Genomic DNA, 26775 nt, shown 5'->3' with positions numbered 1-26775 from the left:
TTGTTGAAGGCTGGTCAGGGCAGAGCACCTGGCACTGGGAGCTGGGGTGGGAAGGTTTGGGATGGATCTTAGTTCCTGGTGGGGGGTTCACGCCAGTCTGGGACCACTCCCCGAGAAAGCCCTGTCTCCTGAGCCGTACCCTGACAGTAGAGAGTTCCTCATTCATGGTCCCCATCCTGGAACTTTAGGCTCTTCTGCATACCCTGGGGCCTGGCCACCAGGCTTGGGAAGACAAGGCCCCAAGGCTCAATATCTATGGGAAGCCAGTGCCGAGCTGCCCAGAGAGCATCACTCATGGATCCTACTGCCTGAGAGATCCAGGGTCCTCCTTGCTATGGATCGCCTGGGGGTGGATGCCTTCTACCGGAGGAGACGCATGAGCATGGCTAGGGGGAGGGTTGGGAGTGGGCCCAGTGGATGTGGGAGTGACCATGTCCAGCTGGGCAAGCATATGGAAGAGCGTGTTTGGGGGTGTGTGCGAAGTGCAAGGGGGTGAACGTGCCCGGCAGGGGAGTGAGCGTGCCTAGAGGATAGACAAGCTTGCCAGAAGGTGTGCAAGTGTGCCCAGGGATGTGAGTGTGCATGGGGGATGTGCAGACAAGGGGCGAGCGTGCCCAGGGATGTGCAGGAGAGGGGTGAGTGTGCCCAAGGATGTGCAGGCAAGGGGTGAGCATGCCTGGTGACATGTGGGTGAGAGGCGAGTGTACCCTGGGACATGTGGGCGAGGGGTGAGTGTGCCCAGGAATGTGCAGGTGAGGAGTGAGTGTGTCTAGGGATGTGTGGGCAAGGGGTGAGTGTGCCCAGAGATATGCAGGTGAAGGGCAAGTGTGCTTGGGGACGTGCGGGCGAGAGTGCCAGGGGCACTTGGAGCTGGATGGGCACATGTATGTTAATATTAAAGGCCCTGTGATTACCCAGAAAGGCAAGTGACACCCAGGGTAATTGATGGGCTATAAATCTCCCTGCTCCCCCCCCATGATAGGAGCAGCGGGATATTTATGGTGGTCAACCAGCTGCAATGCAGTTCAATATTCCTGGCCTTTCCCTTCGTGCCATTGGATTCAGCATGGCCCTGGCTGGGGCAAGGGGCATAATCTGCTGCTCAGACACCTGTGGTCAGGCCTGGCCTTGGCTTCCCCACAAGCCCCCCTCACCGCAGCCCAGAGAAGGATGGTGCCAATGCAGGGCCCCAGCCCCCACCAGTGCCCGTCAAACCCTCCTAGTGCCCACCCAGGAGATGCCAGCTTCCCGGTGGCTCTAGGTGCTTTCCTAGGTAGCTGCCAGCCTGGAGGGGTGGGGGAAACACAGGGCCCCCATCACCGGGGGAATCCTGAGCCTCCCCCCATGCACCGCAGTACCCACCCCCGTGCCAGCTGGCCAGGCTGCCCCATAGCTCACTTCAGAGCCGTGGGGGGTGAGGCCAGGAGCCACGGCCCGGCCCATGTGCCCGCTGCCAGACCGCTGCCCCCCTGGCCAGCCGCGGGGGAGGCCGGATGATGCTGGGCGAGGCTTGGAGGCGAGTCCCCCCGCCCGGCCCCGGCTGCAGCAGCAGCGCTCTGAGCACAGGCGCGGACAGGTACCGTGCGGGGCGGGGGGAGCTGCCCGCTCCCAAGGCAGCCGAGAGCCGCTCGCCCAGAGCATCCCTGGCTGCCGCTGCCTCCAGCCCCCGGTAAGCGCCGCGCCTTGCCCCTGCCTGCCCGCGCCGGGGTCCCGCCGCCCGGGGATCGAGGGTCCCCCCCCGGCGTTACACGGTCCCGCTGCCATCCCCGGGCCGGGCTCTGGAGGGTCCCCGTCCCCCTCCCGGCCGGGCGTCACAGGGTCCCGCTGCCCCCCCGGCCGGGCGTTAGAGGGTCCCGTCCCCCCGGGCCGGGCGCTGGAGGGTCCCGCTGCCCCCCCCCGGCCGGGCGTCACAGGGTCCCGCTGCCCCCCCCGGCCGGGCGTTAGCGTGTCCCGTCCCCCCGGGCCGGGCGTCGGAGAGCTGCAGCCGCCGAGCTCTCGGGCGAATTCACCGGCTGCAAGTTCAACTTCCCGGCGCCGGCTCCGTTCCCAGGCGCAAAATCGCCGGGCGAGGGAAGTTCGCGGGCGGGGGCGAGACTCCGCTTCCCCTCGGCCCGACGGGCCGGGCATGGGGAGCTCCCGGCCCCGCCCGAGCGGGGCTTTCCTCGGCCGGGCAGGCAGGGCTGGGAGCGCTGCCCGGAGGGGAGGGACTGTCCGGAATTCGGGGTCTCTGACCAACCTGTGCCAAGACCCCCCCCCCACCAACAGCCTCCCCCGGCTGCCGCCCCCCCGCTTCAGCCAAGCCGCCCCCCCCACACCCACCCACAAAAGGGAGACAAGTTGAGCCTTGTCCCCAGCTCCAGAGCTGACCGGGCTAGGGTCCATGCGGTGTCCCCTCCCGGTGGGGAATCCACCTGCCCCCTTGGCTCCCTGGGTCCCCTGGCCCTCAGCAGCACTTTGGTCGGGCCCTGCGAAAGGGCCCAGCCTGGGCACTTCCCCCTTGGGTGGACAAGACCCCGGCAGAGCTGCTGGGGACGCCCCGTCCGTCCGTTCGGAGCCAGGACTGCCCCAGACGCAGGGGGTGCGGCCCCGTGGCAGAGGCTCGACGGGCAGGGGACTCGCTCCCCTTTCAAAGTCACCGGTGTCCCTTTACGGCTCCTGCTTCCTCCTCCACAGTGACCCGGGGCTTCAGCCCCCGCCAGAGCAGCCGGCAGTGGCTCCTTTGAGGCCACATCCTGCCTGCCGCCAGGGCCCGGGGGTCAGGGTCAGGGCCAGGGCAGTGGGGAGGGCTGGGAAGGGGGAGGCCTGGCTCAGACGGAGAAGCCCCAGCTTCTCCGGCTGGATAAAAGAGCCAGACCCAAGCCTGGGCCCTGGCATGTAGGGGACAACCCTGACCCGAGGGTCAGATGGGGGTGGGGGAGCAGGAGGAGAGACCAGGCACCCTGTTGGCAGGGGTTGTGCTCAGACTCGCTATGAGCGGGGGAGGGGCGGGGACCCTCCCCAGTTGACAGACTCTCCCCTCCCCCCAGGGACGGCTGTTCGGCAGGGGCTGCGGGAAGAGCCGGCGCTTTGGGTCCCTCATCGGAGCTCCCTGGGGCCCGAGACATGAGCCCTCCCCCTCTCCGTCTGCCCTGAGCACCTCCTCCCGGAGCAGGGCCGCGGCGCCGGCCCCTGGCCCGGCAGCATGGAGAAGACCTACTCGCTGACGGCCCACTACGACGAGTTCCAGGAGGTGAAGTGCACCAGCAAGTACAACAGCGGCACCCTGCCCAACGGCTTCAACCTCCAGCTTGGGGCCGGGGCCAAGAAGCCGCGCCGGGGGCTGCCACGCTGGAGCCGGCGCGAGATCTGCCTGCTCTCGGGGCTCGTCTTCGCCGCGGGCCTGTGCATCATCCAGGGCTGCGTGCTGCTGCTCAAGTACCTGGCCATGGAGCGCGCCGCCTATTGCCTGGAGGACTGCCAGGAGAAGAAGGCCTTCCTCAAGGCCTCCCTCTTCATCGCCAACAATGTTGACCCCACCATCGACCCCTGCAAGGACTTCTACTCCTTCGCCTGCGGCAGCTGGCTCCACCGGCACAGCATCCCCGAGGACAAGCTCCACTACGGCATCATCGCCACCATCGGCGAGCAGAACGAGGAGAAGCTCCAGCGGCTGCTCCAGCAGCCTGTCCGCAGGGGCTCCCGGGCCTCGGCCGAGAGGAAGGTGAAGGAGTTCTTCCGCTCCTGCCTCAACATGGGCGAGATCGACCGCCTGGGGCCGCGGCCCATGCTGGAGGTGATCGAGGACTGTGGCGGCTGGGACGGGCCGGCCACGGGGCAGCAGGCCCACTCGGACTTCAACGAACTGCTCTACAAGACCCAGGGCGTCTACAGCACAGCCGTGCTCTTCTCCCTCACGGTCAACCTGGACGACAAGAACTCCTCCCGCTACGTCATCCGGGTGAGTGAGCCCACACTGGGGACACCAGGCCCGGGGCACACCCACCGGGCATCTCAGGACAGCTGCAGCCAGGATGCCTCCCGCTAAGGTCACTTGAGATCTGGCCGGTCTGTACTTGCATGGGAGACCTCTAAGGAAGGCCCCGGGTGCTGCCACAGCAGGTTGGGTGACTCTCCTTGGGGTGTTGCAATAAGTGGCTGGCCCCAGCGAGGCACTAGGGGGCACTGGGCTGCAGGGCGCTGGACGGGTGGCCCAGCAGGGGCCACTCTCCCCTCACAGCCAGGACTGCCCCCAGTGCCCCAATGTGGTGCTAGGGGGTGCTGGCTGCAGAGACCGGGGTGTGTAACTCGCTGGGGGGAGCTCTCCATTCCGACTCAGTGCTGCTCACGTGTGATCCTCAAAGATCCCGTGGCTCTGCCCCTGGGAGGCATTAGCCCTGCAGTGCTGTATAGAGCCCGGGAGTCCTGTAATTAGGTCCTGCCTGTCTGAAATCCCCTGCCCCACCACACTCAGCTGGATACAGGAGTCTCCTTCCTGTCCCAGCCTGGACTGTGTGGCATTATGGTGGTGGAGGGTCCCACCCCAGAGCGGGCTGCATTTCAGCAGGGGATGAGGGGTGCCTATGCCTGGAGTGTGCTGTGGGTCCCTATGCGGGTGGGGTGAGTGCTTGTGCTGCATGGCCCTGTTGCTGTGGGCAATGCATCCCCTAACAAAGCAGATCTCTGGGTGTGGCACGTGCTGCCCTCCTGCCATCAGCTCCCAGAGGAGAGGAGCTCACACAAGGCAATTCCCCCATGGCTGTAGCCCTGTGCTAATAATACACGGCTGCAAACGCCCGCGCCAGACCGGAGCCTGCCAGCTAGCAGCTCCAATCACCCTCCACGCCAAGCTGAGGAAACACAGCCAGCCTGGCTGCACCACTTGTGGTGTGCTGCTCGCAGCCCAGCCCCGATGGTTCTGAGAGCACGAGGGGCCGAGGGGGCTCAGCAAAGCCAGAGGTCATCCAGGCAGGTGGCATGACAGCCTCCACAACAGCTCTGCCAGAGCCCCTCACTCCTGACCCGCAGCCCCCTGCTATCCCAGCCCTGGGCTCCCCACACTCAGCTCTGCCGGTGCCCCTCACTCCCGACCCACAGACCCCTGCTAGCCCAGCCCTGGGCTCCCCACACCCAGCTCTGCCGGTGCCCCTCACTCCCGACCCGCAGCCCCCTGGTACCAGCTCTGGGCACCCCACACCCAGCTCTGCCAGTGCCCCTCACTCCCGACCTGCAGCCCCCTGCTAGCCCAGCCTTTCTGATCCTGGTCCCCCTTCTGGTCAGTCAGCAGCACTGGAGCCCTATTCAAAGATCAGAGGCTCCCATCCCAGACTCAGGTTAGTATCATCGATTTCCCATGGTCTCCTTCCCAGCCAAGCTGCTAGACCTCTTCCCCAGCCCCCTAAGCCCTGGGCCATGCCCCGCAGGCTGCAGGTGGGGGTGGCCTATGGGGACCATCCCAGCAGGAGCGTTCACGCCAGCAAATCAACACACAAATCAGGCCTGAGTGCCAGAGGCACCAGGCAATCAAACAGGATATGCTGCCCAAGGTGCCTCCCTCCCCTTGGGGCAGAGCCCATGTGTCATGAGTGTCCACCTCCCTGAGTCACTCTCCCCTGCAGCATCAAGGGATGTCACCTGCATGCCACGAGATGGGTGCCCTGTGCTGGCGTTGCTCTACCAATACCCACACAGAGCCCTGGGGTGGAGGGATCACTCCCCCATATATAAGGACCAGCCCCAGTTTTTCAGCTCCAACCAATCTGGGTTTTCCATTAAGGGAAAACAATGAACCAAGAAAGAACCAAAGTAAAGTCTCATAGATTCCAAGGCCAGAAGGGACCATTGTGATCATCTCATCTGATCCCTTCCCCTGCATAGCGCAGGCCAGAGAACTGTCCCAGAAGAATTCCTAGAGCCCATCTTCTAGAGGAACATCCCATCTGGATTTTAAAATTGCCAGCGATGGAGAATGCACCACGACCCCTGGTAAATTGTTCCACAGCCCTTGGTAAAGCTCCCCTAGGGAAGAGTGCAGTGTGGGTGTCTCATAGTGAGGCTGACATCCAAAGGGCCTCTGCCCCAGCACACAAGCCCTGCACTAAGACATTTACAGGTACAGGAAGTAAAATGACTCAATGCACTACGGCTCACAGAGCCCTGGTCAGATGGGAGGGGAAAGCCCCAGTTCTGCTGCACTGAACAGGAGCTGTGGGTGTATTGGAACACAGCTGGGGATACCTAGAGCTTCAGAGCTCTCCAGAGACAGCAGTCAGCATAGGGCCTCTGACACACAGATGGACAGTTCCAGTTCCACCCCGCAGAGGGCAGTACAGACACACAATCAGCCCTACCCGGCAATGTCTTGGTCTTTGGCTCCCCCTACTGGTCTTGCTTGACTCTGGAAGGAACGCGCTGAATTGGTGTAAATGGGATCAGAACCGGCCCCACCCTGCTGGGTTGCTTGCGAAACAGGCAGCTGGTACCTAAGAAATGGGGAGCAGGGGGAAATTGACAAGCAGGGAAGCAGGCTCCTTGGCATGGGAAGAGGGGACCGGGACATGGAGCATTGCCCAGGAAGGAGGAGGAGATGGGCAGCTCTATGCAACATGCGCTGGCAGAATCATTAGGAGCAAAGGGTGATCTGGGGTAGGAGCCCAGGGCTGGGACGTCAAGGGGCTGAGGGTTGGGATTGAGGGGCAACGGCAGAGCTGTGGGGGCAGGGTTGGGATATCAGGGGGCTGCGGGTCGGGAGTGAGGGGCATTATCAGAGCCGTGTGAAGGGGAAGGCATGCCCTGTGCTCCCCACCCCCTTTCCTAGCCTCTCCCGTTCCCAAGCCCCGGTTAGGAAGGCATTTGCCCGCGTTAATCAGTGGCTCCAAAATGTAGAGAGCAAATAGAATCGGCGGGGCCCTGGCAGCGGATTGCACCCCTGTCTGCACGGCCATCCCCCGCCCACCTCCAGAGCTCGTTCCCAGCGCTGGGCCCCGAGTAGTGGCCAGAGGCTGGGGCCTGCACTACTGGGGGGGGGGTTGTTTAATATACGGGGGGGCTCTATTCCGCTGGACATGGGTTCTCCGCTGTGGCCGGAATCGGCGGAGTCGGACACGCGGGCAGGGCGGTTCCAGCCGGCTCCCAGCCTCCCGGTTCTTGTCGAATTACCTTGGAAAACAAACTAGCAAGTGCGATTTGGCACTAATTGCCTGCTCGGACACAGCCGGGGCTCGTGGGACGCCGTGCTCGGCAACCGGCCTTTATTTGCATAGCAATGCCGGGAGAAGCGGCTTTTATACCTGAATTAATGTGACTTCAACAGGAGGGGACCTTTGGAAAGGCAATTTCCCTCCGCATAATTGCAGTGTTTAGCAAAGCAGCATGGCAGACACTTTTCCAGGCCATCGGCAGAGCTGTGCACACAGAGGAGAGAGGGTGCGTGTGCGTATGTGCTGGGGGAGCGTCTGTGGGCACATGTTGGGGGTGTGCTCTCCCACGGTGTGTGTGCACGGTGCGAGAGGGTATGGGTGCGGGTGTGTGTGCACAGGGGGTATGCATGCTGGCGAATGAGTGTGCAGACACGCTGGGAGAGCATTGTGCACATTATGGGGGAGTGTGTGTGTGTGTGCAGGAGGAGTGTGTGGGTGTGCAGGTGAGTGCGCTGGGGCGTGCAAACTATGGGAGTGTGTGAGTGTGGACGCTGGGGTGTGCATGCGAGTGTGCACACTGGGGGGGCATGTGGATGCTGGGGGGAGTGTGTGTGCACACGCCTGCTGGGGGGAGTGGGTGTGTGTGTGAGCGCACACTGGGGAGAGTGTGAGAGCGTGTGCGCACTAGGGCAGAGTGTGCACGGGGGAGTGTGGCTGCATATCTGCTGTGTGCGTGCGGGTGTGTACATGCATGCTGGGGGGGGTGGACGTGCTGGGGAGTGGATGAGTGGGATTGTTTCCATACGTGTGTCCTTTTCAGGTCTGCGTGCTCTGGCTCTAGGGGCCGCGACCTGGTCTGGGGAGTGGCTGGGGCTGGGGTCAGTGGAGATGAGGGAGCTCGGTGCAGTGGCCGGTCCCATCCCCGGAGCTTGCACCGAACGGAGCCCCCGCAGTGCCTGGGGGCTGAGACCAGAACTTCCCCTCCCTGTATGCTCTGCCCTGGCATCTCCCATCGGCTGCAGAGAGGCTGCCCTGGTGACTCAGTTGGGGGGCGGGAGGGCAGTGGTGAGCCCAGGGCCCTGCCCACCCACAGCCCGGCTCTGGGTCCACAAGGTGCGGGGAAGCAGCCGAGCAGCCTCGTGCGGCTCCCCCCAGGACGGGAACGACAGGCCCAGGAGAGGCTGAACGACCTGCACCTCTAACGCCCGGCTGAGCCCACCCACCAACAACCCCGGTTCACCAGAGAGCCCTGCCCCCTGCTGGGCACTGAGCTTCCTCTAGGGGCTCCAGCCAGGGCAGGGCTTTGCCAGGAGTGCGGGGCGGGGGCGGGGGTGGGGGTGGGGGTGGGGGGGCTCCGGGAGAGCACAGGCTGCTCCCCCATTGGGGTTACAGTGGGGGCAGGGGGGGCTGAGCCGAAGGGCGCTGAGGAGCTGTAGTGGTGTGAAAAGGAGCATGGTGCCCTCTAGTGGCCACAGCCGGTAAAGGACCCCACTGGCCCCAGCTCCAGGGGGCGCTCTTGGGGCTGTCGGCCCAGCTCCGCCGTGGGGGCGGGAGGGGCTCTGATCTCGCCAGCGGGTGGGTAATTAACAGCTAGCCGGTGCTGGCCGTTCCCCTCTCCCTGCGCTCGAGGAGTCCGTACCCGCGCATATGTTCCCCTCCCTCATGCCACTCCTGCGGGACCGGCCCTTTGCTCCCCGCTGCAGGCTGGCAGCGTGTGCCGAGCGCCCTGGGGTATTATCCCCCCGGGGATGGGAGGGTTTAAAGGGCCAGGCCTGGGAGGGGGGTGTTCCTGGGTGGGGCAGCCTCAGTCCGTGTGGCACACCTGGCTCTGGGGGGAGCTCTCTGCAGCCGAGGGGTGGAGCTTGGCCCAGGGGCCTCTGCACATGCCCTGGGTGGGGAGAGCCCAGCCCCAGGGTGGGCAGCCCACGAGGGATGGTTCCTCAGGCTTTGTGCTGCGGTGGGGTCGAGAAATGGGCTGGGGGGGGGCAGAACAGCGCTGGGACAGATGTGGCCTCACTGTTACGAGCTGTGTTATGGGAACACCCAGAAATCAAGGCCCTGTCAGGCTGGGCGCTGCCCAGAGGCACACAGGGAATGAGGGACCACGCCTGCCCCACCGAGCTCACAATCTAAACAGGACAGAGGGTGGGAGGGGAAACTGAGGCACAGAAGGGGACGTAACTGGCCCAAGAAGGGCGCTGACAGCTGGGAACAGAAGCCAGGTCTCCTGAGTCCCAGCCCAGTGCCCTGCCCACTAGGCTACTGGGAGAGATTTACCTGCACCCCCGCCATGAATCCCCCCACCAAATGATTCAGGAAGAGCAACAGGCTCCGCCTGTTCCCAGTGCCGGTGCCCCAGTCTCAGAGCCTGGAGAGCCCAGAGGGGAGGGGTTAGGGCAAACCATGTCGGGGGACAGAGGGCTGGAGAGCATTTCTCAGTACAATACGCTTCCCCAGCGCCCTTCGCGAGCACCAGGGTAATGCAGCCACCTCTGGGGAGGAGGACGGCAGCAGCCAACACACAGCACAACAGAAAAGGCAGGCAAGTTGCGATCGGGGATGCGGGGGAAACCCCTGCACACACGAAAAGTGCCAGGGATTCATCCAAACTCCCCATTGACGTGCACTAACTGCCCAGGCCAACAGAGGGCAGCACAGCAGCCAGCCCCACACAGGGTTGAACCTGCGGCTTTAGGGCTGATGAGCCGAGACGCAGCAGCTCTAGAAAGCTCCCCCCCCACTGCATCCCCGCTGAGGCAGCCCCCCTCCCCAGCCCGGCGCGGTTAGAAGGGTCGGGCCGACACAATGGAATAGATTAATTTTTTCAGTGCAGCTGCTTGTCCCTGCGATTGATGGCAGGAGGGCAGCGCCATTAGCTGATTGCTTCTTCCTGGGAGAGACTCTCCTTTGGAAAATGGCCAGCGGGCAGCAGGGCTGGGCTGGGGGGTGCCCCACGGGGCGGGCGTGGCCAGCGGCCCCAGGCATGGGCCCCTCCCGGGGACAGTTTCACCCACTGAGTCATTAGCACAAAGGGTTCTGCTGGGAAATTAAATTCTGGGTGTTTATCAGGGAGAGGGAAAATCATGCATTGCTGGGACAAAGGGCTGGCAGGAAGGCGAGGACAGGAGCTCGGAGCCAGCCCGGGGGAGGCTCAGGATATGGATATGGCAGGCACCGGGGGACGGGAGGCTGTTGAGGGGGCGGCAGGATCACAGAGGGGGTCGGCGGGGGTCAGGGACTGGCTAGGGCTCGGGGTGGTTAAAGGGGCTGGCGGCTCAGCTGGAGCGTGATGGGCTGCGGCTAACGGATCCTTGGGAGGTTTGGGACGTGCTGTTCAGAGTTGGGTTTATTCACCCCCAAACGCGCTGTGTTGAGGGTGCCTGGAGCACCGCGGGTGCGTGCACTTGCTCCTTTGTTATTATAGCCTTGATTAGTTGTAACTGGGCTGCAAACGGTGCTCCAAAGGGCTGGCCTGTTATTGGAGGGTTGCTCCAAAGGGCCAGTCTGTTATTGTAGGGTTGCTTGGAGGGAAGAGGGGGGTGTCACAGAGTCCCCGGGCGCTGCTCTGGAACTGCTCCCTACGCAGCCAGGCAGGACTCTGGGCAAGTCTCCTCTCTGGGAGCAGCCTGTCTGCAGGGCAAGAAGCTCACCCGGCTTCCCCCTTCCTGGGTCTGACCTCGGAGCATTCAGCATCCTCTGCCCCTCTGTGCGCTTCCCACAGCGAGTCCACCCAGGCGGGGTCCTGGGGAAGCCAGAGGGTCCTGCACCCTAAGTCCGCAGTCAAACGTGACTCTCAGCCAGTAAAACAGAGGTTTATTAAACGACAGGAACAGGGTCTAAAACAGAGCTTGTAGGTGCAGAGAACAGGACACCTCAGCCTGGTCCATTTTGGGGGGCAGTGAGCCAGACAACCATGTCTGCACTTCACTCCATGTCCCCACCTAGCCCCAAACTCACTCACCCTCCAGCCCCTCCTCCCCTGGGCTTTGTCCCTTTCCTGGACCAGGAGGTCACCGGATTCCTTTGTTCTCCAACCCTTCAGCTCTCACCTTGCAGGGGAGAAGGGCCCAGGCCATCCGTTTCCAGGAGACAGAGTGTCGGCCATTTATGTACCCTGGCCCTTTGCTCTGCAACAATTACACCCCCTTATCCCACCCCCTAGAGACTTAAGAAATGCATAGGGGAAACTGAGGCACCCCTACAGTATTCAGAGGAAACATTAAGAACAGTCCCACTTCCTCACAGGGGAGTTGCTCTCTTATTGGAGGAATGCTCAGAGGGGCGCTCTGTTACTCGCAGGGCCGGTCCGTTATTGTGGGGTTGCTCAGAGGACCGGTCCGTTATCGTAGGGTTGCTTGGTGGGCCGGTCTGTTATTGTAGGGTTGCTCAGAGGGCTGGTCCGTTATCATAGGGTTGCTTGGAGGGCTGGTCTGTGACTAGGCTGGTGGAGCAGTGCTCAGCACCCTCCAGCCCAGCCATGCAGCACTTTGAGGTGGAAGACCTGGTACAGTCTGGCCCCCCTGGCAGGGTGAGTTGATCGGGGAAGGACCCACCTGGGAGCGGGAGGGCTGAGCACAGGGGTGTGGACCAGAGAGAGCCCCACTGGCCCTACCCAGACTGGGGTGCAAGGGGGGGTTAGTCTGGAGCCAGCCACACCACAGGGCCCCAGAGTACACCCAGGGGAGCCCCTCCCCATATTAAATCTCCCTCCTGAGACTCTGCCCTGGCCGCCGGGCCTTCCTCCTGCCCGAGCCCCAGACAAAGCACAGCCGCTCACCCCCTTTGCAGACACACCCTGGCGGCACAAAGGGCCCCCACCCAGGCTGAGTCCCCACCTTTCCCTGCTCCTCCATTAGCCAGAGAGGGGACCCCAGGCCGCCCTCGGACACAGGAGGCAGGGGCTCAGGGTGCCCAGGCTGGGCACAAACACAGCTCCTCTGTTCTGTTACAGATTGACCAGGACGGGCTGACGCTGCCCGAGCGAACCCTGTACCTGGGGCAGGACGAGGAGAGCGAGAAGGTGAGGGGGGCTGACATCGCCTGGGGGCGCCGGGGGGAGGGAGGGTGGGTCAGAGAGGAGCAGTCCCTGCCCAGCATCAGCTGCACCCATCTGCCCCGTGAGGCGGCTGAGCCAGGCAGGGGTGAGGAGAGACTGGTGCAGCCGCAGTGTCACCAACCCCCAGAAATCATGAGTGAGACCCCAGAAGTCACCAGACTGGCCCCAACGATTAGGAGAGATTTTTAAACAAAAGGTCAAGTTATGTTTGTCGGGCTGTTGTTTCATGTGTGATCTCCCCCTGCCCATCGTGTGTGTGTGCGTGAGATCTCCCCCAGCCCATCCTGTGGGGGGTGGGGGGGTTCTGTGTGTAAGGGGGAGTGTGGAGGGTTTGTGTGTGTGTCTGTGTGATCTCCCCCAGCCCATCCTGTGTGGGGGTGGTGGGGTTCTGTGTGGAGGAGGGGGAGTGTGGAGGGTTCATGTGTGTGTGTGGAGGGGGGAGGTGTGGGGCTGAGGGCTGTGTGGGGTGCAGGTGTGGGGGGTGTTTGTAGGGAGATGGGGGGAGGGTGTGGGAAGTGACTCACGCCCCTGCAGCAGGAGCTCTCGCCCCACCTCCCTGACCACTAATTCTGCCCGCAGCCCCCCGACCCCCCACATCTCGGCTCCTCCTGGCCCTTCACCCCTTGGCCGGGTCAGGCGCTGTCCTGTCCTTGCTGCCTGCAGGGGGCGGCGAGGGGGCGGGGCTGCTGGGCCATTTAGCTCCGCCCTCCCATGACACTAGCTGGGGATGCAGAGGGGCGGGGAGGGAGCTCTGCCCACAGCAGCTGATTGGTGGCTCAGCCCCAGGGGGTGGGCTAGGAGGGCAGGCAGCCAATCAGAGGGTTCGGGAGCTCTATGGGGATTGGAGCTTCTGGAGCAGACAGGCTGAAATCCCATCACCAAATGTCGCTAGAGTTGGGGGGGTGACCCCATGCGGGGCCTCCCCCCTCCCCTCCCCTCCCCTCGCCTCGGCCAGGGCTGTGTCCCCTGCCCCCCCTTCCCTCAGCCCTTGCCCCCCCAGCCAGGCCTGACCCCCCCTTAGCCTCCTCCCCACTGGGCTTGACCCCCCTTCTTGGCCCTCTCCCCCTCCCTCAGCCCCCCACTGCCCTGCCCCCCTCTCCCCCTCCCCCCAGTCAGGCGTGCTCCCTCTCCCTCAGCCCCCCACTGGGCCTGGCCCCCACTCCCCCTGGTCAGGCATGCTCCCCCTCCCTCAGCCCCCCACTGCCCTGCCCCCCCCGGTCAGGTGTGCTCCCCCTCCCTCAGCCCCCCACTGGGCCTGGCCCCCTGTCCCCCTCCCCCCAGTCAGGAGTGCTCCCCCTTCCTCAGCCCCCCAATGGGCATGCCTCCTCTCGGCCCTCTCCCCCTTCCTCTGGTCAGGCGTGCTCCCCCTCCCTCAGCCCCCCACTGGGCCTGGCCCCCCCTCCCTCTCCCGCTCCCCCCGGTCAGGTGTGACCCCTGGGTCTGAGCCCCCCTGCCCCAAGATGGAGCTGCACCCGGGCTGACCCTCGCCTCGTGCCCAGACCCTGGCGGCGTACCGCCTCTTCGCGGAGCGGCTGCTGGGCCTGCTGGGAGCGGATCATGCCGTGCAGAAGGCGGAGGAGATCCTGCAGCTGGAGCAGAGACTGGCCAACGTGAGTCCTTCCCAGCCCCACCCGCCGGCCTGGCCGCCCCTGCGGGGCTCCAGGGGGTGTTGCACGGGGCACGGGAGGGGGGCTCTTCGGGCACAGGTGGCCCCCGGCTTGCAAGGAACTAGCCCCCTACAGCCATGTGGGGAAGGTGGGGCCCAGCAGGGCCGAAGGGCTCGACCCCATGCTAGCACTGAGCGCCGCTTGCCCAGCCTCCGGCCGCTTGAGGGAGCAGGTCGCAGCTCAGCGCACCCAGTGTGTGGGTGGGGTACGTCCCCACTGGGGTCCCTGGGCAGGGAGGGGACATGCTGGGGGCCTGGAGCTCGGGGCTGACTGGTGAGTCCCTGTTACAGGAAGTGGTCTCATTCCCAAAGCAGCAGCCCCTTGGCCCGCCGAGCCCTCACAGCTTGGTCGCTGCCGGCCCCCACACCCTGGCACTGCCCCGGGGCTGGGCACAGCCAGGCTGAGGAGCCTCCTGCTCCAGGCCCCCATTAGCCTCCTTCTCTGGGGAGCCGCCAAGCTGCGGAAGGGAAATCAAAGAGCAGCAAAGCCTGACTGGGTTGCACCCACCCCAGGGTGCAGGGAGAGGGGACCGTGCAGGATAGTGGGGAGCAGCCGTGAGCGCCCCAGGGTGGCATCCACCTCCCACCACCATGTGGCTGGGGAAAGAGTGAGGGGCCCCAGGCCTTTGGGGGGTCAGGGGAACAGTGAGGCTGGCGAGAGGGAGTGCTTAGCCCTAGACTCCCTGCCCGTGGCTGGCCCCGTGGCACCCCCCAGCCTGGTGGCGCAGGCAAAGCGCGGCCCTGATGCATCTCTCCTGCCCAGATCACGGTCTCCGAGTATGACGACCTGCGGCGGGACATCAGCACCATGTACAACAAGGTGTCGCTGAGGGAGCTGCAGCGCATCACCCCCACCGTGAGTACCCTGCCGGGGCGCCAGGGGAGGGGCAGCACAGCTGAAGCCCCTCTGTTCACAGGTGCCCAGATAAATGCCCTCATGGCTCTTCTCCTCCCCCAGGAGGGCTGCCCCCCAAGTCCATTCTGGAGGGCACTGCCATCCGCACCAGTTCAGAGACTGCAGAGGGGCACTCAGATATGGGCCGTGTTAGGTCACTGTGGTGGGGCAAGCCCAGGCTGGATCACTGCCCGTGGGGCATGGAGTCAGGGCCTGGGCCAGCCGCAGAGCGCGGGGGGGGGACTCTGGAGAAGGGAGGCCCCTCTGGTCATAGTGCCCTCTCCCCCAACCCCCCAGCTCAAGTGGAAGCGCCTGCTGGATCGGATCTTCCACGATAACTTCTCCGAGGAGGAGGAGGTAGTGCTGCTGGCCACGGACTACATGCAGAAGGTGTCGGAGCTCATCCGCAGCACACCCAGCAGGTACAGCCAGCGGGGCAGAGTGGGCACTGCCAGGGTGCAGGGCTCTACCAGATGCCTCGTCCTACATGCTTCCAACACACGGCTAGATAGCAGGGTTCTGTGGGGCTCTGGGGCATGCTGGTCACACCCTGGGGTCAGAGTGGGGTGGGGGGGTGGAAGGAGCCCCACCCTGCCCGCGGCTGCTCCCACAGCCACTGCCCAGCTCCAGTGCCACTCCGGCACTCCAGGCATCTCCAGGCCCCTCACTCGGGCACACGGGTATGATTGGAGCCTGGTAGAGGGGCAGATCCCAGGTGCCCCCTGGAGAAGCCCCATCCCCTACTCAGGCTTCCCTGCCAGGTGGCGGGGAGGAGACCTTGACGGGGTCAAAGGGGCCTGGCCAAGGATTTCTGCGGTGGGGATTCGTGGGCGCGGCTCGTCAGCTGAATCCCCTGCGTCTGCTGCCTTTGATCAGCTCCATGGGCTAGGGGCCCTTTCGGTACAGACAGGACATCTCGCTAATGGCCATTGATCTGCCGGGACTTGCTTGCCTCCTGAATGCCAATGGGCTGCTGCAGCTGCCCGCTGGGGTGCGGGAGACCACAACATGCAACCCCCCACCCCTGCCAGGCTCACAGAGCTTCACTGCCCCATCCCATAGCCCCCCCTCCCCAGCATGGCCAAAAGCAGGGTGAGCTCCCCCTCCCCTGCCCTCCCGCACCATGCCTGGGCTCTTCCCTCCCAGGCATACCCGGCTGAGCCAAGCACACGCCCCAGGATCTCCCTCAGCACACACACAAATACCCTGTGGCCACCCAGAGGGCCCCCCGCCAGCTCTCTCCTGCACCCCCCGCCCCCAGGGATCCCCGCTCCTGACCTCACACCCAGCAAGTGGAATATAGCATTTCAGAGCTAATCAAATGCATTACAAATCATCCTGCTAAACCAATTCATTACACAGGCAATTCAGCAGCGCGCAGGGGGCCAAGCCAGCCGGTGTCTGGGCTTTCATGGGATATTCCCTAAAGCTGCAGCTCAGATGTCCCAGCTGGGCAGCCCCGGCAGCCCAGAGCTGGCAGCGAACTCCTCCTAGACCCCCCCCGTCTCTGAGCATACTGGCCAGCCGGGGGTGCTGGAAGAGCCCAGGGAACTCCCTGCAACTAGGGTTTGGGAATGCCACCGCTTCCACCGTCACTTAAGGCAGGGGGATGCTTCCTGGCATCCCCGCTCCCCATTCTCCCCCCTGCTCCCCACCCCTTTCCGCAGCCCCTGAGGTAGAGGAGGGAGAGGCTCAGACCCCCGGGGGTATAAAACATGCTCCCCCTCCCAGCCCCTGGCCGGTCCCTGTCTCTCCCCCTCCCAGGATCCTTCACAACTACATGCTGTGGCGCATTGTGGTGGTGCTGAGCGAGCATCTCTCCACGCCCTTCCGCGATGCCATCCATGAGCTCTCCCGGGAGATGGAGGGCACTGAGAAGCAGCTGGAGCTGGACAAGATGTGCCTGAGCCAGGCCAACAAGCACTTCGGCATGGCCTTGGGGGCCCTCTTCGTGGAGGAGCACTTCTCCGCCTCCAGCAAGGCCAAGGTAGGCACAGCCGGGGGTGGGCTGCGAATCTCCCCCCGCCCCGCCCCGCCGCGGATCCATCTGGGCTGGAGGGAGGCAGGGAATCCCACCAGTGACCACCCCCTGGCCAAGACAGGAGCGGCGCATCTTCAGGCCGAACGCCTAGTGGTTGGAGGCGCGCTCAGGGCCTGGCCCTGTTACCCGGCAACCACTGGGCGTGGCTTAAGCCTTTTGTGGGCGTGGCAGCGATGGAGGAAGCGGTTCTATAGGGGAGGTTTGTACCCACCCCGGGCCCAGTGCTCTGGGTGTGTGCTACGAGGAACCCTGGTAACGCTGTGACCCGGGCGCGGTTGCGCCGAGCAGGTGCAGCAGCTGGTGGAGGACATCAAGCACACCCTGGATCAGCGGCTGGACGAGCTTGACTGGATGGATAAAGAGACCAAACAAGCGGCTAGAGCCAAGGTGAGGCACCAAGAGGTGAAGTCTAGCCTGGCCAGCCAATCGCAACATCCTCGGCTTGGCGCACTCCCCGGGGGATGGAGCTCAGATGGCGAGGGGGGGCTCTGAACTGCATGGGCCACAGGCAGCCTCGCCAGTCCCAAAGTTGGGCAAGTGGGATTCTCCAGCCAGGAGAAGGAAACTCTGCTGCCTGGCAGCCAACCCATAAAGGCCCCGCACCCACGCAGAGAGCAGCCCTGCTCTGGGCTGGCTGGGCCTGTCCACGGGGTGAGCCACGCACACAGACCTGGCCACACGGATGGTGCTGCCATCCGGCTGCTGCAGCCACAGGCCAGCGCCTGCATGCAGAATTGGGGCTAGGACTCACCTCCTGCCCCTTCCAGCACAGGGGCTTCTGCCCAGAGAGCTAAGAGCAGCAGCGCCGCAGTCTGTCATTGCATCCAGCAGGGGGCGGTGCTGTGCTCAAACACAAACCCATCAGCCTCCGTGAGATCAGAGCAGGCTCGGACCGGGGCGTGTGCTCTCCTTGCAGCTCCAGTACATGATGGTGATGATCGGGTACCCAGACTTCCTGCTGAAACCGGACGCCATCGATAAGGAGTACGAGGCGAGTGTGCGAGGGGCCTGCGTTGCACCCCTAGAGGAACTGCAACGATGCTGCCTCTGGCAGGACACAACAGAGAGTGCCAATTCAGGACAAATTGCTTCGAGCAGGGCAGTTACAGCCCAAGGCTGGGGTTCCTTTGCACACCAAGGCAAACCAAACCAGCCAAACAGAGAAGACTTCGGTTTTACCCCACTAGCTGACCATAAGTCACACAGGCAATTCCCTTAGACACTCCAGTTTCCCAGTATTACCACCAGTGCCACTTGTTATGGAGATGACTGGTTATGAAAACAAATACCCCAGTAAAAGAAAAAAGGTTCTCCTGATCCCAAAGGACCAAGCCCCAGACCCAGGTCAAATGATAACTTAGATCTTACCCAAAATACACACTTATAGCCAATTCTTATTAACGAAACTAAAATGTATTAAAAAAGAAAAGAGAGAGAGTTGGTTGAAAGATCAATATACATACAGGTTTGAGTTCAATTTCTTGAGGTCCAGATACATAGCAGAAATGGTGAGTTTATAGTTGCCAAAAGTTCTTTTAGAAATAGTCCATAGGTTATAGTTCAATGTCCATATTCAGAGTGACTCCAGTCAGTGACTGGGGAATCTCAATTCTTTTGGCTTTTGGCCTGAGAAAACAATAGGCTTAACTTTGTCTCCCAAACATCATGGCAATTAGCATAGTGTAATTTATCCGTTAAATACTGTAGTTCACATGCAGGTTACCCCAACCTTCAAAGAGACATATTGACAATAACACTATTTCACTCAAAAAGAAAAGGAGTACTTGTGGCACCTTAGAGACTAACAAATTTGTTAGTCTCTAAGGTGCCACAAGTACTCCTTTTCTTTTTGCGAATACAGACTAACACTGCTACTCTGAAATATTTCACTCAAGTGTTTCCTAAATGGTAATATTCCTTTTTTGATCTTTGAATCAAAGCCATAGTAATAGACAAGACTTGTTTGCTTACATCACAAGACCTGAGCAAACAGCTACCCTTCTATCTCTAACAATGCAGGCTTGCATTTCAAAGCTCTGTTCGTTTCCATCTCTTCCTAACAAGTCTTTAAAGTTAGGCCATGGGTCACGTCAGTCTGTGAGTTAATTAACTCTTTCTGGCCCTGTCACCTTTCAATGAGATACTATATTACACTCATAACGTCACAGGGACCACCTGCACACATCCAGCAGTACCCCTCCCTTTCTCCTGCTCTAGCCAGAGGCCCCTGGCCTGCCATGGCCCTGTCCCCTGGCCCTGCCCAGACTCCCTGGCCAGCAGGAGCTGCTGCTCTGTCAGCCTGCGGCAGGTGTCTTGCTGGGGAGTGCAATCGGTGGGTCGTTTGGCTCAGGATGCTCCCAAAGTCTTTTGATCCCTGAGTTCCCCTGGCTCTGGCTGAGACACCTCCGCCCTCGTGCTGTTCCCACCCCCCACAACAACGCTTTCCATGGCTACCTGGGCATGCAGGGGCACCCGCTCTGTCAGCAGGGTGCGCTCCCAGGCGCCGCCACCAGAGGGAGACACTTTTGCACGTGCTCAGTGTGGTACGGGACCCGCCGTCCATCCTAGGTCCCTGCCCCGGGGATGGGGATGAGCCTGCATGCAGACCAGGGAGCCTCAGGGCTACAGCCGAGCGCAGGGGCTGGGAGCCTGCTGGGGGGGACGGGACATCCCAGCTCCAGCTCCTGCTCCCCTCTTGTGGCGGGGGGGCTGGTTAAGAAGGGAGTACCAGGGAGAAGGCCCCAGCCCTTCCCCACCTGATCTGGGCTGTGTCCCCCGCCACAGTTTGAAGTCCACGAGAAGACGTATTTCAAGAACATCCTCAACAGCATCAAGTTCAGCATCAAGCTGTCGGTGAAGAAGATCCGGCAGGAGGTGGACAAGTCTGCGTAGGTGTCCATCGCCCCGGCTGGGGCCTGCGCTTTGCCCCTCCAGAGGGGATGGGGCAGGCGAAGAAGGGGGTACCGGTTCTGCGGACCCCCTGCTGTGCGAGCAGAGTCAGTCACGGGTCTTTAAGGATCCCTCTGTGACAGGCGGGACTCCGAGCGTGGCCAGCCCCAGGCTGCCAGTGCTGGTTCAAGCCCCGCTCTGCCGGCTCGCCGAGAGACTATGGCGTGCTCCACGCTGGCTGCTGCAGGAGGCTCTGCTCCCTGTGGCCAGGAGCCCCCTTGTCCCGACAGGGGTTGCTGCTGGGGTCCAGCCGCCACACTGCTCCTCTCCCTGGAAATCAAGGCATTTCCCCGAAGGGTGTGGTGGCCCCTTGGTGGGCAGTGTGCGCACAGACAGGCAAATGCCTCACAACTTGTGCCCACCTACCAGGGCGTCTGGGCTGAGGTGGGGGTGCAGGGGCCAAGCCTTCCTGTCAGGCTGGCTGATCGAGGGGTTGGTGACCCCACCCAGATCCAGCGGCACGTGGCTCCCACAGCTGTCGCAGGCAGCTGACCTGGACTGGCCAGCCTGGGCCCCTCTGAGCATGGGGGGGGCCTGTGCCCAGGGGGAGGGAGGCCAAGCTAGAGCCTAGCCTGGCACCATCCTGCGGGTATTAGGGGTCAGAGGCTGCCCTGCCCAGCACTCTGTCCTCTCCCACCTCACCCCTCAGACTCCCCTGTGTGCTGGGGCGGGAGGAGTTGCAGGGGCACCTGGCCCTCCCAGCCCGGGTGCTGATCTCGGTGTCTTGGCTGTCTCCTTGCAGGTGGCTGCTGCCCCCGCAGGCCCTGAACGCCTACTACCTGCCCAACAAGAACCAGATGGGTATGGCCCCTTGGCTGATAGCCAGCATTCCCGGGGCTTCTGAACGTGTCTGTGCTGATCATTGCGGGGGGCACCCAGACTGGGGAGGGCCAGGGGGTGGTATAGCAGCCAAACTAGACTGCGACTGGGACTGAAATAGTAATGGGGGGCCGGGGGGGCCTGCGGGTTGAAAGTGAGGGGAATCAGCGGAGGTAGGGGCAGGGCCAGGATAGCAGGGGGCTGCGGGTCGGGATTGAGGGGCATTGGCAGAACTGGACATGGGGGGGGGGGACAGAGCATGGCTGCCTCAGGGAGTCTCCCTCATTCCAGAGAGCTGAGGGCTGACCCCCGCCATGGTGTATTTGTCCAGAGCTGGGAGGGTGAGTTTGTGTCTCAGTAGGAGCCCTGTGTGCCTGGCCCAGGCAGGGTCCCCTCGCTGTGATCCTGCTTTGCTTGGGGTGAGAGGGCAGTGGGAGGGGCCCCCTCCCCATAACACTCCCTCCTCTCCCCACAGTGTTCCCCGCCGGGATCCTCCAGCCCACGCTGTATGACCCTGAGTTCCCACAGTGAGTACAGAGCTGTGCAGGTACCTCCACACTCCCCCCATCCCCTCCAGCCAGCACAAGGGGAGCAGGGGATTGGGGGGTCCATGGTTGGACCATGGCACCCCTTGTACCTGTGGAGGATCCCAGCCCTGGGGTGAAGCAGCGAGCCGGGCTCTCTGGAGCCAAACCCTGTGGGGGTAGCTCAGATCTGCCCCTGCTGGGCTGGGCACACCCAGAACCGCCCCTTGGGCCCCAGACACCCAGGAGGTCAGTGCCCCTCCCGTGGGTGGGTTCGTGTCAGCCTCTTCCTTAACCTCTGCCCATTCGCTGCTGATGGGGCATCTGGGTGCGGGAGAGATCCTCAGACTCCTCCCTCATTGCTGATGGGGTAGTGTCCTGGGTGGGGGGGGAGAAGGTGCTCAGACCCCCCCCACCCCATTGCTGATGGGGCACTGTCAAGGTGGGGAGACCTCAGCTGATCGGGCTGTACTGTAGGGGGTGCTCAGACCCCCCCATTGCTGATAGGGTCGTGTCTTGTCCCCTCCTGCCAAAAGGTCCCTGAACTACGGTGGAATCGGCACCATCATTGGGCACGAGCTGACCCACGGCTACGACGACTGGGGTGAGCCCCCTCCCCCCACCCGGTGTCTGCTGCTCCAGGCCAGAGCTGGGACCCCACGAGTGCCTGCCCCGAGGCGTGGTGCCTGTTCTCTGGGGACGCCCCATGGCTGGATGGGGACGGGGCTCAGGCCCCCCAAGGGGTGAAAGTGATGCAAAGGGCCAGGTGGCAGCCGCATGGGATGAGCCCTGGGCAGCCTGGTGCCTCTGGAGCGGCGCCTCCCTCTGGCTGGTCCAGGAGCAGAGCCTGGCCCTCAGCTGACAGTGCACACACTACCGGGGTCTGGCAAACAGCTCCCTGTGTGGCCCTCAGTCGTTGTGGGACTGCGGCGGGGTGGGGCAGACCCAGCCAGGGAGGGGTGCTTACAGCTGGGGACAGGGAGCCAAGACTCCTGGGTTCCAATCCCAGCTCTGCCCCATGAGCCCGAGCCCCTTCCACCCTCACTGTGTGCCCACAGGGGGCCAGTACGATCGGCACGGGAACCTGGTGCACTGGTGGACAGAGGCCTCCTACAGCAAGTTCCTGAAGAAGGCCCAGTGCATCGTCAACCTGTACGACAACTTCACCGTCTACAACCAGCGGGTGAGCCCGAGCGCCCCTCGCTGCCGGGGGAGAGGGGCTGGCCTGCGTCCAGGGTGCCCCTCACTTCTGGGGGGCATTCACCTGGGCCTGGCCCCAGATTGCTTCCCCCCACCACATGGGGTCAGAAGGGCTCTGCTCTGAACAGCGTAGTGAGACACAGACGCAGCAGCCAGAGCCCGGCAGGGGAGAGCAGAGGCTCTGGGTTGTGTCTCTCCGAGCCCCGCTGCAGCGATTGGAAGGGGCAGTTCATCTTTCTCGCTACGCCATCCGTAGGTAGTATCTACGGCATGAGGGGGAGGGTGCTGGCTCCAGGTGATGCAACCCCCCCCCAGGCGCCCCCTCCATCAGCCAGTGCCCGTGGGGGGCACTGATCCCCTCAGGCTGGCCTTCCGGAGAGATGGGCTGGTGGGGCAGGGGCTGGGATGGCCCCCCAGTTTGAGGTGGTGTGCTGGAGCACTGGGGGTACACCCAACCAGGTCCGTATGAGCCCCTGCTCCTCTCTCCACAGGTGAACGGGAAGCACACGCTGGGGGAGAACATCGCCGATATGGGGGGGCTCAAACTGGCCTACTATGTAAGTGACGGAGGGCGCCCCTAGCACCCCCCCTCCCACAACTCATGGAGAATGGCCGGGGAGACCTGCAGGGCAGCGACTGGAGAATGGCCAGGGGTTGCGGGGGAGAGACCAGCAGGGCAGCAGCTGGCTGGGAGGAGGTTGTGCTGGCATTACTCTAGGGGACCCCACACCCACCCACACCTGGACTTGTGAACGGAGCACAGCGCCCCCACCCTCTGGGAGCCCCATAGCCACCAGCTGCCCCTCTGTCTCAGCTGGGAGAGGCTGAGACCCTCCTGCCACTCCCAGCCAGACCCATCGCCCCACACTGCATGGCTGCTGGGCCCAGCCTGAGAGCGCCTGGGGACAGGATGGGGCGGCTGGGGGTGGGATACCCCCCCGCAGTGAGCGTGCCTGTGTTTTGCAGGCCTATCAGAAGTGGGTGCGGGAGCACGGGCCGGAGCACCCCCTGCACCGCCTGAAATACACCCACGACCAGCTCTTCTTCATCGCCTTCGCCCAGGTAACACGCCGCCACCAGGGGGCGGTAGTGCACGGCGAGCGGCCCAGAGCCTCCGCCACGCTGCCTCCGCCCTGCCAAGCCTGGGCTCCCCACCCCCAGCTCTGCCCAACCCCCAGCCCCCTGGCACCCTGAGCAGAAATGACCCAGGGGGCCATACTGCAGAGTGGAGTGGGGAGAGGTTAGATGGGGACAAAGCTCCCCCGAGGCAAGGCTGGGACCCACCCAACTTGTTTCACCGCCACCTGCTCCGCGTGCCCTACGCTGCCTGCCTCCTGTCCCAAAGATCCCGCTGGGAGACTCTTGTCCTAGGACAGCTGAAAGACCCTGGCTGGTCATTCGGTGCCCCTGGCTGCCTTGCTGGCCTGGCCCCTGCTAGTCTCCACTCTGCTGCTGGGGGGCGGGTCTCTTCTCACCCCAGCTCCCCCCAGCTGTGGTGCTCATCCGGACCTCCAAACCCTTCAGCCATGGCGCTCCCCCGGCTCCCCCCGCCCCAGCTGTGGCGCTCACCGTGGCTTCTCTCCCATCTGCAGAACTGGTGCATCAAGAGGCGCTTGCAGTCCATCTACCTGCAGGTGCTGACCGACAAGCACGCCCCGGAGCACTACAGGTACCTGGGGCCACTGCACCTGCTGGGTGTGGCCACTCGGCGAGTCCCTCTGCTCTGCCTTCTGCCTTGGGACCCCCAGCCTCTGCACGTGGGTTTGGCTGGAAGCTCCTTGGGGCAGGGCCCAGCTCCACCTGGGGCTCAAATTGCCAGCAGGGGCGCAGGGCGGACAGGCCTGGAGCCAGGGGCTGGTGGGAGGGAGGGCAGCGGGTGCCTTGCCCCAGTGAGGAAAAGAAAGGGTAAACCAGTCCTTGCACTGGGCAGGCTGGGAGGGGTGGGACGCATGTGCTGGGGCCTCTCAGGCCAACTTGGCTGCTCCTGCCCTGGGGCTGCGCCCCCCTGAGCCCACAGGGTTAGGGGGCAGGAAGGGGCAGCGGCAGGTCAGGGTGAAGGCACCCAAGACGGGTGAGCCAAGGCCAGGGACTTGGAGTGGGATCCCTGGCTGGAGCACAGGCCTGGGCAGCAGGGGGCAGCACAAGGCTGTAATGGGGGTAGACCTGAGTGTGCCCTAGGCTGGCGGCCCGGAGAACCTGCTGGCCTGGGTCCTCTTGCCAGCCCCTTGCCCTTGCTGCCCCTCCATGGGCACCGGACCAGTCAGAGCCAGCAGCCCCTCCCCACTGTGCATACACCAGGGGCAAGGGGTTAACCCTGGCACTGCCCACTCCCTGCTGGGCAGTTCTCCCCGTCCTACAGGACAGCGCTGCTAACAGCTGCCTCCTCTCGCTTCAGAGGTGGCTGCATTACTGTGCCAGGTGCAGCACTGCCCTTGTTGGGCTGCCAGTCGCCCTTTCCTGAGTCCTCTCTCCACTCCCCAGGGTGCTGGGCAGCGTCTCCCAGTTTGAGGAATTCGGCCGGGTCTTCCACTGCCCCAAGAACTCGCCGATGAACCCAGCTCACAAGTGCTCCGTGTGGTGAGCGCCGGCGCCCCGTGGCCATGCCTTTCGCTGCCCTTTGCCTTGCGTGTGCCAAGCCGTCCGTCTGATCCCGCTGCTTGCAGGGGCTGCTGCTTCTCTCTGCCATCCGCCTGCCCGCCAGCGAGGCACCGGGGAGACCCTCCGGGCTTCTCTGCAGGGCCGGGGTTTGCAGGGACAGATGCCGGACAGAGCTGGAGACGAGGTTGCGAAGGCTCCTTTGGCCAGTTCCTCGGGGGCCGATGCGACAGGCAGCAGGGAAACTACAGACTGGGTCCACTTCCAGCTGGGTGTGTCCTGCCTCCACCCCCCTGGGCCTTGGACCAGCCCCTCTCCTCTGGCTCCCCATCGCCGAGCCAGGAGCCGGCCCAGTGAGCCTGCCAGTGGCGCAGCCGGGGGGATCCCCAAAACACCGTAGAGGGGCAGCGGGAGGGACCAGACCTGGGGGAGGCAGGGGATAGGCCCCAGTGCTGCTGGCACAGAGGGGCCAAAAACTACTGTGGGGCCATTTCTCAAATGGGCTGGAAGATCCTACATTTGGAAGCAAGCGGTGCCCATCCCAGGGCAGAATGCGGGGGGCTGCAGCCCATGTCCTGTTCACCCAGCCCTATAGCTCCCATCCAGGGCGACGGGGGATCAGAGCCGGGCACAGAGACGTAAGCCTCGGCCCGCAGGGAAGCAACCTGCCAGCGCAAAGGCCCCCATTTGCTCGCGCCACAGGGAAGTTGTAGGGCAGGGCCGGGGGGCTCCAGGAGGACAGGTGGGTGAGAAATGCCCCTGCCCATCCACAGCCCTGAACAGCGCCAGCTGCCAGTGCCCCCCCCAGCACCAGGCAAACGTCTGCGGTCCCATGCTCGCGCCCAGGGTGGCAGTGGATGAGCTGTGGGCGAAGAGCTGGCTCCACCCCCTGCCATCCGCACTCCTGGGCGTGGACTCAGCTGGGGGCCCCGTGGCAGTTCGGAGCCTCGCCCCAGTGCAGTGCCGGGTCATTGGGCAGGACGGCTTGACCCCAGGAGGCCCCAGTGCTGCCCCCGCTGCCACAGCCCGGAGGGGGAGCCGCGTCGCCCATGGGCTCGGTGCCTCTTGTACAGACCTCGCTGTATGTGTCGCTGCTCGGTATGGTCAATAAAGCCGGCGCTGTACGTGTGGGTGGCTTGGTGCAGGGCAGCCGGGGCGAGGGGGGAGCCACCCCAGGCTGCAGCTCCGGCCGCACACAGCCCCACTGCTGCGGCGGCTGGGGAGGGGGAAGTGTTCGTACACCAGCCTTGGGTGTGTCCCCCCAACACACACCCAGTGCCTTCTGGAGTATACCTCCCTGGAGGCACCCCCCAGCACAGAGCACCTGCTGGAACCTCTCCCCCAATGCCCCCTGGAGTCCATTCATCCCCCCACACACGGCCTTCTGGAGTCCACCCCCGCCCCCCATGGCCTTCTGGAGTCTCTCACCCACACACAGAACACGCCCCCTGGAGCCCATCCCCCCACCACAGCACCCCCTGGAGTCCATCCCCCTACACAGTGCCCTTTGGGCTCATCCCCCCGACACACAGCACCCAATGGAGTCCTTCCCCCTCCGCCCAGCACCCTCTGGAGTCCACCCCCCCCGCCACACAGCACCCCCTGGAGCCCACCACCCACACACACACAGCGCCCCCTGGAGTCCATCCCTCCCCCACAGCGACCCTTAGTCCATCCCCCCTCCACAGAGCATCCCCTGAAGTCCGCCGCCCCCCGACACAGCGTGCCCCCAGAGTCTATCCGCCCTCAGCCCCCCAGTACCCCTTGGAGCTTACAACCCCCTCACAGCACTCCTTGGAGTCCATTGCCCCCCACAGCGCCCCCTGGACAGAAGCTGCCTGGAGTCCCTCTCCCCTCCACACACACTGCACCCCCTGCAGTGCCCACCCCTTCCCCCCCCATTTCTTCCACTCAG

At 63.7% G+C, this 26775-nt stretch overlaps 2 protein-coding genes across 2 annotated transcripts; both read left to right on the top strand.

Annotated features, from left to right (window-relative positions):
* Positions 1 to 1286: 1286 nt before the first annotated feature.
* Positions 1287 to 25984, top strand: ECEL1 (endothelin converting enzyme like 1). The gene is made up of 18 exons (XM_038416384.2): positions 1287 to 1669; positions 3027 to 3937; positions 12067 to 12135; positions 13671 to 13781; positions 14601 to 14693; positions 15030 to 15154; positions 16497 to 16719; positions 17062 to 17160; positions 17690 to 17764; positions 19558 to 19661; positions 20465 to 20523; positions 21017 to 21068; positions 21602 to 21669; positions 22124 to 22248; positions 22757 to 22822; positions 23232 to 23327; positions 23858 to 23934; positions 24747 to 25984. Exons 2-18 carry the CDS (start codon positions 3182 to 3184, stop codon positions 24844 to 24846), a joined length of 2298 nt encoding a protein of 765 aa, XP_038272312.1. The 5' UTR covers positions 1287 to 1669; positions 3027 to 3181; the 3' UTR covers positions 24847 to 25984.
* Positions 1442 to 2341, top strand: LOC119861344 (basic salivary proline-rich protein 1-like). Its single transcript, XM_038416379.1, has one exon. It carries the CDS (start codon positions 1442 to 1444, stop codon positions 2339 to 2341), a length of 900 nt encoding a protein of 299 aa, XP_038272307.1.
* Positions 25985 to 26775: the final 791 nt, after the last annotated feature.

The sequence above is a fragment of the Dermochelys coriacea genome, chromosome 9 (genome assembly GCF_009764565.3).
Source record: "Dermochelys coriacea isolate rDerCor1 chromosome 9, rDerCor1.pri.v4, whole genome shotgun sequence".
Taxonomy (NCBI): domain Eukaryota; kingdom Metazoa; phylum Chordata; order Testudines; family Dermochelyidae; genus Dermochelys; species Dermochelys coriacea.
Note: the sequence above shows the minus strand (reverse complement) of the source record. Positions and strands in the feature narration are given on the sequence as shown.